Raw genomic sequence first — 13,518 nt, 5'->3', positions numbered from 1 at the left:
GGGGAGGCAGTCAGACAGACTCCTGCATGCGCCCGACCAGGATCCACTCGGCACGCCCACCAGGGGGCAATGCTCTGCCCATCTGGGGTATTGCTCTGTTGTGACCAGAGCCACTCTAGTGCCTGAGGCAGAGGCCATGGAACCATCCTCAGCGCCTGGGCCAACTTTGCTCCAATGGAGCCTTGGCTGCGGGAGGGGAAGAGAGAGACAGAGAGGAAGGAGAGGGGGAGGGGTGGAGAAGCAGATGGGTGCTTCTCCTGTGTGCCCTGACCGGGAATTGAACCCAGGACTCCTGCACGCCAGGCCAACGCTCTACCACTTTTTTTTTCTTTTTCTTAACATAAGGTGTTAGCAGCATGGTGGGGGTTTCTCCTTGATTTTTGTGGGGGTTTGCAGCTTATTTGCTCTCTGAATCTCCAGAGCCATGGGCCCCGCACATAAGCAGTAGGAGAGCATCTTGTGCCTGTGCTGGGGACAGGGGTGGTTCACAGACACTGAGTGTGCAGTCCTGCTGGGAGGTCTCATTTACTTCCAAGCTCCCTTGTAGCAGTGGGTAGGGAGTAAAATGAGTTTCAGTTTGGATTTAGGATTGAAGGCAGCTCCAAAACATCAGGACAATTAGTGTTCATTTTGTTTACTGTAGTTACTTCCATAAAATACCAGATGGCTAGGCTCCCAATCTGGGCTGGGCTACCCTTCACTGATTCACTGATAGAGCAGAGAATCTCAAGGAAAAGAGGTGCCACCACTAATTAGTTATATGAGTCGCTTAGCCTGCTGGGACTCATTTTTCTCATCTGTAAACCAGTGTGTGGGGGGGTGTTAGATGAGATGATATCTAACCTTCTTGTACATGCAACCATCTAACCATCTGTGGTTGTTCACAAGCTCACCTCTCAGTGAGGTAAGCTCAGTTCCATGGAGAAACATGAGTAGACAGATTTGGCCTTTTGTAGAGTCTACTTTTAGCCATTGTTGTTATGGTCCAGTCCAATTTAAGGTCATTCCTTTCTACCTTGTTGGTTCCTGGTCTGCCTCAACTCTATTCTAGGGTTTTTGTGCTATTAGAAGCCAAACATCCACAAGGTATCTGTAATTAGACTTTCACCCAACCTGGGAAATGTGAGAATGTGTGAATTTTTAAGATCCGTGTTCAAGTGTGATAACCCTTTCACTCTCTCCTAGGATGGTTTCAATTATTATATGGATCCTTACCCCCAATATCATATTGGTAACTACTGCTTTATTTCACCAAAGAGTTTTCAAATTTGAGTTCATTTGCTTTATTTTCCATTTCAGATTAAGACGTCAGTTATCTGGGCAACCCCAAATGTTTCCTTCTCAATCCCATTGTGGGTGATAATACTAGCAATACTTCTTGGATTGTTGGTTCTGGCCATTTTGACCTTAGTTTTATGGAAGGTAAGTTTCTTTACTTTCCTTTCTGAGTAGAGAGGCCACTGAAGGGATTTAGAAGGATAGATCTTGGGATTTAAAAAGACAATGCTAAAGGTATGATTTGGGAGTTTTTAATGCTCTAAAAAATGTAAAAGTAACATTGTATCTTGTTTGCTTTGGCAAACTAGGCTTGAGTAGCTGACATTTAAGAAGACTAGGGATGTTTAATGCTGCTTTTATCTTGATATTTCTTGTAAATAACTATATAGAAAATTTGACTTTGTTAACTAAGATCTATGATCTTTTTTCCAATATGCTTGGAGTGATAATGTCTGAGGAAGAGAGGAAGACTTCTTTTTCTTGTTTAATTGACCAAGATCTTAAGCTTTTTATTGAAATGGTCTTATCAGCAATCCTTTGAGTTTTTTTACAAGCACTACACAGGTACAATTAATATAGTAATTAATTGGTACTTGAACTATCAGGTAAGGCAAATAGATCATGCTTGTAATGTTCTTAGACTTGTTTTTTTTGTTTTTTGTTTTCTGGCCAATTATATAGTTCACCTCCATTAGGAAGACATAACTTACTCTTTCATGTGTTTTACTGAATTTTGTTCTAAAAGTTTACCATAGAAATTAAATTATGGTCCCAAAACAAACATGACTACCAAGTTTAACAGAATTTTCCATCCCAAAATAGGAACAATGTCAGAATTATGTGACTATCAGGGTCATTAATGCAGTCACATCTTAGTTAACCACTATTGTTGAGGTTCTCCAAAAATCATAGTGTGTTTTTATTTTAAAACTATATACTACATCCTTAATAGATATAGACTGAGAAAACCTTGCCTTTTAAATACTGGTGTCTGTGGTCATTATCAGCTCTTTTGTGCCATCCTGAGCCCCCATAGTCTTACACACCTTTAGAAAGAGATTATTGTGTTATTCTGTTATAGTAACTGTATTTCCATAAATGTTATAGCTACATGTGCCAATTGACAGAACATTGTGCTAGTCCTACAACTGAAAGACAACTTGATAGTTATAAGGCAAACCCAATGAATTGGGCTTCCAATAAAGAAACAGTAAGTAAAAATTGAGGTTCCGGGCCCTGGCCGGTTGGCTCAGCGGTAGAGCGTCGGCCTGGTGTGCGGGGGACCCGGGTTCGATTCCCGGCCAGGGCAGATAGGGGAAGCGCCCATTTGCTTCTCCACCCCCACCCCCTCCTTCCTCTCTGTCTCTCTCTAACCCCTCCTGCAGCCAAGGCTCCACTGGAGCAAGGATGGCCCAGGCGCTGGGGATGGCTCCTTGGCCTCTGCCCCAGACGCTAGAGTGACTCTGGTCGCGACAGAGTGACCCCCCGGAGGGGCAGAGCATCGCCCCCTGGTGGGCAGAGCGTCGCCCCTGGTGGGCGTGCCGGGTGGATTCTGGTCGGGCGCATGCGGGAGTCTGTCTGACTGTCTCTCCCCGTTTCCAGCTTCAGAAAAATACAAAAAAAAAAAAAAAAATTGAGGTTCCAGGTTTCTACAAAAAGATATATTCTCCTACACCAAATACTAATTTGAGATTCAGGAGGATGAGCATTCTAGAATTCCCTGAGTTCTTTATTAATCTTTGCAAAATACCTCAAATGTTCTGAGATTGAAATAAATAAATGACCAATCTAATTTTCCTCTCTATGTTCCACCAAGTGTCAAAAGATACTCAAAGATCTCCTCACTTCCTTCTGTAATCCATCCTGAGGAAGCCTGCAGTGTATTTCAGGAGAGACCCTCCCTTCCCTGGTTAGCAGATAGTGCTGTCAGCAGAGAGTGCTCCAAAAAACATACAGAAAAGCAGAGAGGAAACCCCTGGTCCATACGGCTGTAGTCCCCCAAAAAGATACAAGGTCCACAAGTGGTTTATGTAAAACAGAAACATTCTCCCACTGTCAGGATGGCAAGAGGAAGGACATGAGCACTCTGCCCTATGCAGTGAAGTCCTTTGCAAGTAAAGAATACTCTGTTTTCACATCTCAGTTTGGAGAAGCAGGAAGATTACCTTCACGGAGCTCTAAGTTCCTTAGAAAATATATAAAGTGAAAATTCTTACCACGAGGGGTTTCACAAATTTCCAGAATGGCGTGATTTTCTAGCCCATTTTTCTTTTCCACAGTGTGGATTCTTTGACAGATCAAGACCCCCCCAAGATGATATGAATGACAGGGAACAGCTGACAGATGAGAAAACCCCTGGTGCATGAAAAGGAAACAAAAAACAAAAAAACCCTCCAAGCCTGGTCCTGTTCAGAGAGAAGAAGAAGCACAAGGGTTAAATGAAGGCTTTCCTGTACCTGCCAGTGTCCTACAAATGGAAAGGCCCCGGGAGTGTCACCTCATCGACACCACTCTTTGGAGACGTTGCCATGGAGCCCAGGGAGCCTTTTGGGAGCGGGAACATCCTCAACATTGTAGAAACAGTCAGCCATGGCGGAAGATTCCTTTTGCTTGAGTCACTCTGTATTTAGCAGACACTTTGAAATGGGCCTGGAAACCACAGCTGTTTTCCAGGTAAATCCAACCTAATTCACAAAGACAAAACACCTCAATGGTGATGAAACCTAGAAGGTGAGCTAGGACTGAACCTTCCAACACTACTGTATCCAACCGAATATTTGACACCTCCCTATGGAAAAGAGATATTTCTAATGACATTATGGCTCAGGGAGACAAGTATATGTTGTTGGTACTGTGAAAGTACTTCTGAGATGACAAAGAGAATCCTGTAAGTGAGGATAACCACTTATTTCCCATTTCTCTAGGTGATACTCTGGTCATCAAGAAGATTTGGAAATTTAAGATTTGGTTAGCTGGTTTTCAAAATCACTCACTAGATTTCCTTCTGAGATAACCATTTTGTGCAGATCAATTGTTTAACAGAGCTTCATTAGGGTTTAGACAGTGTTGAGGAAAAGAAAACTGGTATTCGGAGCTAGTTTCACTTAATACTTCGCTGCCTTGCACCTGAAATTACTTGTATTCACACTTTCCAAGGACTCACATCTGCTTAATTTAGCTTTGCAAAAAGCTGCAATTTATGTTTTTAAAAAATCCTTACATTTACTTAATTAGCAGTGCACAGTTTTTAAGGTACTCTCAACCCTGTGTGGTGTTTAAAAATTATGGTAAAATTTCTAGAGTTCATTAATAAAAAGTAATTTAACAATATGGGTAAACATATTTTTAACATCTATAAGAAGCAACTCCAATATTTAACTTCGGATTAAATACCTATTTTTTCTACAATACCTCAAACTTACTATGTACACAGAGAAGACCTGTTAAACCAAAATAAGAAGGAAATACAAAGTTACGCAGATGTGAGATGAACCTAGGAAACGGATTCTCAACAATTTTCTTTAGAACTGCTTATTCCAAATTTACTACTCATTTTTACTGATAGTCTTTATGGTACATGACTTTGGAAAATTATCCTTATTTAACCTACTTTCTATCATCTTGAATTTAACCATCATAAACACTTGATGTTTAAAACTCTTATAAATAATCCATAATCATGTGTAATATTATCATATTTGATGTAAAACTGACCAGCCAAATTCATATAGTCTGCACAAATTTGTATTCTTTTTATAATAATGAAAAATTACTATGAAGAATTACTGAACAAATTTTATATTTATGTGCAATATTTTATAGACCTATGTATCTAAAGCATGTTTACACTGGCATTAGTTATTTTTAAATTAATATCCTGAATATTAAGTATGATAGAACAAGCAGACCCAGATCCTTAAGTTTACAAAGCCATTGGGAAATTTGTATCCCAGTTTCAACAGTCACACCTTATTGAATGAAGAGCCAAACTCACAGACACTAAATTTTCTGTCGTGCCTTAACCTGGAGACAAGCCATTTGGCTATAGCTGCAGAATTTCTTTGGTGACCAAATGAAAGGCATGTGGAAGAATACACTGATGGAGTTCATATTCTTCCTGCTTGTGAATTAAATTGTGTCGTCGTAGTAGTTTCCAGTCTGTCAGGAATGAAGTATGGCTCGCAGTATATGTGGCAGACCGTGCTGAGAAGAACCAAACGTGCCTCAAACCGTCTGAGGGTCCCCACCCCAGCCTCTGGTCTTAGGTGTATGTTGTCCATCTAGAATTGGTTTTATAGGGAAGTGGTTGTATAGGATATGATTGGAAGGATGTCAGACAGGACTCTCTGACCCCAAATAATGCCCTAACTCTTGTTGTAGTGTCTTTTAGCCAATAGAAATTGGCACCTCAGGATTTTTTATAAGTGGTGTCATAAAACACAACCATAGCCTTTTAAGCTAACATTCATGAAAGAACTCAGAATTTTTAGAAACAGATAAATGTAGGACCCTGTGAGACCACTCATACAGACACCTGGGGAAACTAGAGGTCCCAAGAAGAGTGGGACCCAGAGCAGAGCAAGGTATGAGGGCTTCAAAGGCAACCCACCTTCTGCGCAGGCTTAGCCAAGAGTAGTCCCTTCTAAAGGGATGAGCACTGCTCCTTACAAGCATTTCACAGAGGGCCATCACGCCCATAGCGGCCCCCTCAGCCACTTAGAATGTGGAAGCAAGTGGAAGAAGGGGACACTGAGGTCAGGTGAACCTTCCAGTCATCAGTCCTGAGCATCCCTCTTTACATAGAATCCTCTAACAATGCACTGAGTGTACCTGCTTCTTGTCATAGTGTTACCAATCACTTCCATAACTCACAATGTGCTGTGCTTTTCTTAGATTCTCTCTAAATGTTAAATATCCCTTTTAAAACTCTTGCAGCTGATTTTTAAGACATGGAAAATGGGCAAATCGGGTTTTATAAACTTGGAGATTTTTATACATTAAACACACAACATGGACTAGTCATCACTGAAACCCTATTTCAACTCAACTCTTTTTCTTGTTTTATTTAAATGCATTTGTAGATATCTATTTACTTTGTCACTAATAAAATTAAAAATTAAATACACAATGATGTACTTGTGGTTTGTTTCACAAGCAAAGTAAAGTTTTCTCACTGTGGCAGACATCAAAGTTTCTGTCTTTACATCTTGATTCTTTATTAGAAAAATAACACTGGAAGAAATTTGAAGGAGCAAAAATACATAATTTCTTGGGATGATGAAAATGTTCCCAACTTAGATTGAGGTAATGCTTCAATAATTCTGTGACTTTATTAAATAACACTGAACTCCTTGGCTGGTTAGCTCAGGCAGTTAGAGCATTGTCCCAAAACAACAAGGTTGCAGGTTCAATCCCTGATCAGGGCACACACAGGAAGCACCCAATGAATATACAACTAAGTGGAACAACAAATGAATGCTTCCTATCCCCCTCCCCTCTCTCTCCTTTTCTCTCTCTGTCTTTCTAAAAATCAATCAATAAATTAAAAATTAAGCCCTGGCCAGATAGCTCAGTTGGTTGGCATGTCATCCCCAAGCACAAAGGTTGCAGGTTCTGTCCCAGTCAGGGCACATACAGGAACAGCTCAGTGTTCTTGTCTCTCTGTCTCTCTCTTCCTGCCTCTCTCTAAAAAATAATAAAAATAATAATTAAAAAATAACACTGAACTATGTGCTTTAAATAGGTGAGTTTTATAGTATGTGAATTAAATTTCAATAAAAATGTTTAAAAATGAGTCATGTCATTTTTAAACTCCCACCCTTATACAATTGATTTCTTTCCTCTACCTTGCCCTTAACATTTTGACTGTATATAAATCTTTTATGAAGCTTTCCTTCATGTCTTTGGCCAACTCAAAGGCTCCTCCTGTCCTTCAGTACATTTTGTGAATTACTACACTTTTCCATTTGTCTGCATGACTATGTTCCAACTGAACTGACACTCAGTGAGAACAAGAACCTTTTCACCTTTGTGTCTCCCATACTTAACACCAACATCTAGTATATAGTCAGTGCTCAAAACCATTTCTAGAATGAACAAATGAATGAATGAACATACATGTACAGTAATTATCATGGGAAACAAACTTTTGTAATTTGCTGCTATTACAAGCTTCAGGGAACACACATTTTTATATCCTCCTGTTTGTAGTGTTCATACAATGTTATTATAGTTACTTAATATGGTGTGGACCATCTTTTGTTTAACCAGCCCCCTCTTACTGAGAATAGATTTCATAGATTTATATATTAAGAATAACATTAAGTTGAATACTTTTGTACATAGGCTTCTTTTCATTTATTTCAATGAACAAACTTTACAAAAATGAGTGCTGGTTAAAGTATATAAAGGTTTTTGTAGTTCTGGATAACATTGCTGGGGTTGGTTTTTGTTTGTTTTATTTTTATTTTATTAGAGGGAGAAACATTGATTTGTTATTCCACTTATTTATGTATTTGTTGGTTAATTCTTCCATGTGCCCTAACCAAAAATCAAACCTAAAAACTTGGGGATATCAGGACGATGCTATAACCAACTCAGCTACGCGGCTGGGAGCAACATATTATTCCTTGAGAATGCTAGTTCAATTTGCATTAAACTAAATATCCCATTTCTTTGACAATTCTCTCAGTATTTTAAAATATTTTGGTACTTGTTTTCAAATATTACTTCTTTTTAAATGTGAGTTTCACTAGAACTTAGTACATTAATTTCAAATTCTAATATTAATCAATCATTCAATATAGACCAATTTATTGGCTATGCTCCATAGGATGTTAAATACTTGCTAGTTTTCTGGCCAGCATTCATGGACCCAGTGTGGTGAACCCAGTGTCTGCGTGCTTTTTCTCTAGCCACAAGCAAACAGTAGGATGATTCCTTCACTTCATACTGTATATCACTCTCTCTTCAAAACCTAGGCATATCTAGAGGCTTATGTGAATCTAGAGGTGACTGTGAATCTCAGATTAGAAAATGCAAAACCAAATCTAAGATTTAATAATATTAGTGCGGAAGATCAAAGCACCAACAATCCCAGTACAAATTAGTCTGAGTGGGGCAAGACTTCCCCGAAGCACGTGGGAGGATCCATACTGGGCCAGCCTCACAAATTAAACCCTACACATGGTCATAGAAAGGGGGGAAAAGAATGCTTATGTCTTTTATGGTAGTAAAGTGGTTGGTAGTTGAATGTGTACAGTGAGAGTTCGGTCTTCTGAACAAATTATGTTATTGTTATCACTTCCAGCCATTTATATGGAGATGCCTAACTGTGACAATACTTCCTAAACACTGAGTTGAGACTTGGGTGCCTAGTGTGGGAAAATGAGATCAAGATCACTCGTTGAAGAATTCTGTGACAAAGGAGGATTCCCTTATGAGTTGCACATTTCCTCTCTGAAATTTATACCATACTCGTAGGCAACTTCTGTAACACCCAGCAACCTGACACCCTCAGGAAGAGCCAAAACACGAAAATCTTTCATTGATATCCATAAATGTTAATACAGTTTCCACCTCCCTGGGGTCTAAAGTTCTTTACCCAAAATATAGAATGTTTTTTTCCTTCAGAACTCTCATGACATTAAAAGGTTAACTTTTTTAGCATGAGTAGTTAAAGCATTAAAACTTTGGACTCACTTGCTAGCTGAGTAAACCATAACCTTCAGTGATGCTCAGTCAATGGTGAATTCAGAATGGTCAGCGTACATAAAACACACGCTGCTTCCCGTGTTGAACTCTCCCCTCTCTATCCCCAAAATACCATCTGCCTAACACACTGTCTTTGGAATTATTAGCAAGCCCTTTGTTATTTAGATTGTTGGCTATAATCCACATGGAAATGTACCTGACACTAGTGCCTCTTGACAATAAAAAGTCTTTAACTTCTATTGGTACCATGATATGACACAGTAGGAATGGTCTCAAAATGTCTGTGCTGTTGTTTATTTTAGTTGTGCCTCTGTTGTAGAAACAACCATGTGATCAGCAAATTGCTGCACTACCCAACAACTAGATGGGATTTATTTGTAAGCTGTAAAGTGGGATTCTCTAGTTTTAAGTTTTTAGATTTTTAGCTTTCATTCACTTAATTGACTGTAAGTTACTAGCATATTTAACAATTTTTATTTCTGTAAGAATTTTCAATTTTTAAAAACTCCATTTCTCCTCTTATATTAGTTTCCTAAGGTTGAAATGCCACAAATTGGGTGGCTCAAAACCACAGAAATTCATTGTCACACAGTTATTGAAGCAAGCAGTTGAAAATTAAGATGTCACTAGGACATGCTCCCTTTGAAGCTCTCTTTGAAGCTTCCTTCTAGGAAGGAATTTGTTCTATTCCTCTTTCATAGTTTCTGGTAGTCCCAGGTGTTCCTTAGCTCATAAGTCCATGATTCCAGTGCTCTCTCTGACATGGTGTTCTCCCTGTGCGTCTCACATTGTCTCTCCTCTTTGTGTGTCTGTGTCCATGTTTCCCCTTTTAATAAGGACACCAGGTGTATTGAGTTAGGGTTCACCTTAATGACTTCATTTTAATTTGATTACCTCTGTAAAGAACCCATCTCAACCCTACTCACATTCTTAGATATTGGGGGTTAGGATTTCAACATACTTTTTTGGAAGAACACAATTCAACTCATAGCATCACAAGTATCTATCATATAGGACAGTTTAACAGGTAAACCGAAGATGACAAAGCACATCTGAAGAGTTTAAAGAGAGTATCTTCATATCAGTCTTTTGATTAATACTCAGGTAATACACCAACATTGCTCAGTATATAATAGATTTATAAATATTTATGTGTTTGCCCTCATTTATTGGCTTCATGCACATATTAAAGGATTAAGATAATTCCATTATTTGTATAATTTACTCATCTGCTCTGTTCTGCTCTGAAATTTCCCACCATCACCATCCATGTTCTCATTCTCTACTTTTCTTTTCCCTTGAAAGGAACATCTTACTCTCATGAACAATATGAATAAACATGAGTTTTGTGATGTAACAGAGTAGATTCCTCACTGGTTAGACACTGAGGAGTGCTGGTCACTGAGTTAGTGAGAAGTTGAAAGGAAGTCCCAGCCCTGGCCAGTTGGCTCAGTAGATAGAAATTGACCAGGTGTACAGACATCCTGGGTTTGAGTCTCATCAGGGCACACAGGAGAAAAATCATCTGCTTCTCTGCCCTCCTTCTCCCCCTTCTTCCCCACTTCCCCTCTCACAGCCAGTAGCTTGATTGGTTCAAGAGTGGCCCGGGGCACTGAGGATAGCTCGGTTGTTCTGGGAGCATGTGCCTCAGGTGCTAAATATAGCTCAGTACTCAAGGGTCGACCCCAAATGGGGATTGCCAGATGGATCCCAGTTGGGTGCATGTGAGTCTGTCTCACTATCTACCCTCCTCTCACTTAAAAAGAAAGAAAAAGAGAAAAAGAAAAGAAAGGAAGTCCCTATGTTTGGGCTGCAGGGCTTGATTCCCAGCCCCACTGTTCAACACAGGGAAGTCACTGCTTAAATCTGCAATGACCCAGAGCTAGGAAAACAGCTACCACATGGATGATGGGACCAAGAATATAAGACAAAGATAACTAGCATTTACTGGGAACATGAGTGTGTGGCACACAAGGTAGGAAGAGGGAGCTATAACTGTCCACAAATACAGTCTGGTTTCACAGGTTGGCCAACAGTCCAGAGTCACAGCATACTCTTGTTTTTCCTTCACCTGTCTGCTCTTCCCACCATTGTCCTTCCGTGTCCTTACTGGATCTCCATTCATTAAACATGGGTGTGGCCCCTCCAGGTAGAACTTATTGAGTGTTCCTCCTTAGCAAATGGCCTCTCACCCTGTGCTCAGCTTTAGGAGTTTGTCCAGAGCCAAGGAGCCTCAGGTATCAGTGGCATTGTTTGTCTTTCATTACTAAAAGAAAAGCAACAAGAAGAGGAAAAGCCTCAAGCACACAAGGAATTCTTGAGAAACCTGAGATTAGTTAACCTGGAGAGGAGAACGTCCTGGGGGAGAACATGAATTGAGGTAAGTCTCTGAAGAACCTTTATGAGAAAGTGGAAGGAGAATAGGAAGGAGTTGAGGAGGAAATAATGTCACAAATAACAAAAATAAAAACTGAAATGCATTAAGCATTCATTCCATGCCATGCCCCTTGCTGAGTGCCTTACATGGATTTTCCATTTAATGCTCATAACCACCATATGAAGCAGATTCTAGGATTATCCCTGTTTTACAGATAAATTGAGCTCTAGAAAAATAAAGTAGCTTGTCAGTTTACACCAGCAATTTTTTTTTGAGAGATAGAAAGAGAGAGGGAGGGACAGACAGGAACCAAGAGAGATGAGAAGCATCAACTCATAGTTGCGGCACTTTAGTTGTTCCTTGATTGTTTTCTCATATATGACTTGACCAACTTTCTCATATGTGCCTCCAGCCGAGCCAGTGACCCCTTGCTCAAGACAGTAACCTTGGGCTCAAACCAGTGACCTTGGGCTTCAAGCCAGTGACCTCTGGGGTCAAGCCAGCGCCCACCGGGTTATGTGTATGACCCCATGTTCAAGCTGGTGACCCCGCACTCAAGCCGAATGAGCCTGCACCCTAGCCCGCAATCTCAGGGTTTCCCTGGCCAATGCTCCATTTATTGCGCCACCGCCTGGTCAGGCACACCAGCAATTTTCAACCTTTTCATCTCACAGCACACATAAACTAATTATTAACATTCTGCCACACACCAAAAATTATATTTCTTGCCGATCTAATAAAAAAAAAACTAGGTATAATTGTGGTTCATTCACACTGGACGGCTATCGAAGAGTTGGCTGTTGTCATTGTTTTATTTGACAGTTCAAGGGAAGAGAGGTCAGTGCCCATGACTACATAGTCAGGTATTGCATGTTTTAAAAATTCTTGCAGCACACTGTTTGAAACCTACTGGTTTACAGTATAATTTATGGCAGAATTAAGATTCAAACCAGGGTCTGCCTAACTTCAGAGGCCGGTATTGGATCCACCGGGTACGAGAACAAATGTCGGAGACTTTCAGGAGCTTAGATCGTACTTTGTTGGCCAAGTTTAACCTGCGCAGGGGCGAACTCCCCAGATGTCCTAAGACACCATACTCACAGGGAGATGCAAATGGGAGTCGCCCCTGGCGCTTACAGCCAGGTCTTTATATATCCTAAGTAAGCAAGCACTATACAGAAGCAGATGTGGCAGTTACCTATTCGCTAAGGGGTCCGCACGCAGCATAGCAACAGGGGCTGGGTTTAGCCTAGTGGTGAATTTCAAACATAAACTTCTGATAAGGGTCTCTGACCAATAGAATGCAAACGTTTTTCCTCCTTTGTGCTGATCTTCTTTGTTCTCAGCCTCACAGGGGCTCTTTCAGCACCTCCCTGTTCTGATTCCTTCAATAATTACACTCTGGCAGTCTCAACACCCCTTCCTGAATCTAACAGCCAGGATCATCCAACCTGTCATTTTCAACAAATTAAAAGTATCTACTATATTCCATGCTGAAAGTAGAGGTAACCATTTAAGAAAGTGGGGATAGAATGAATTTTTATAACCTTGATTATCCCTTTTAAATCCTCCCAAAACAAGAGAATAAAAATAATAAGGGCTTCTGGATACAAAAAATACAAAGCAAATCCTCATTTAGTTTACAGAGTTGGGGATTAGAACACTTGTCCTCTTCTACTTCTAAACTCTATTTAGATTTATATACATGACCATCCAAAAGTGTTACATAGATGCTATTTTAACTTTAAGAACATATGAATAGAGAAACTTATTCTTTATATTATTTCCTAAGATCAAAGCTGACTCCCAAAGCCACAGGGACTTCAGACTTTGAGAACAGTGTATTTTAGACAGTTTTTCTTGCACCAAAAGGCTGCCAGCTAGAAGCCTAAACAGAAGAAGAAATTTGATTTGTCAGATTAAAACATCTAGACAGACTTTTTTGGTTTCATTTTAGGAAGCAGCAACCTCATATAATGTCCTGCCAAGGCATTAAACCATTGCTGTCTACTGATCCCATTGCTTAGGAGATGACTCTGATATTTTGTTTTCGTCTTTTGGAAACCAGAGGTAATGAGGAATTAACCCCTGGAAATAGAATTTCATTTTACTCCTACACCTAAGATGCCTGCCAACTGCTATAACATCAA

General features: G+C 40.0%; 1 protein-coding gene across 1 annotated transcript in view; it reads left to right on the top strand.

Moving 5' to 3' along the window:
• ITGA8 (integrin subunit alpha 8) overlaps positions 1-6,377 on the top strand; it is a 248,220-nt gene extending 241,843 nt beyond the window's left edge. Inside the window, exons 29-30 of the mRNA XM_066385213.1 lie at positions 1,300-1,422; positions 3,558-6,377. Coding sequence (XP_066241310.1) covers positions 1,300-1,422; positions 3,558-3,644 — 210 coding nt within the window. The 3' untranslated portion in view covers positions 3,645-6,377. The remainder of the gene's footprint in view (positions 1-1,299; positions 1,423-3,557) is intronic.
• Positions 6,378-13,518: the final 7,141 nt, after the last annotated feature.

Source organism: Saccopteryx leptura, chromosome 5, assembly GCF_036850995.1.
Source record: "Saccopteryx leptura isolate mSacLep1 chromosome 5, mSacLep1_pri_phased_curated, whole genome shotgun sequence".
In the NCBI taxonomy this organism is placed as follows: domain Eukaryota; kingdom Metazoa; phylum Chordata; class Mammalia; order Chiroptera; family Emballonuridae; genus Saccopteryx; species Saccopteryx leptura.
This window is presented reverse-complemented; position numbering and strand designations above follow the sequence as displayed.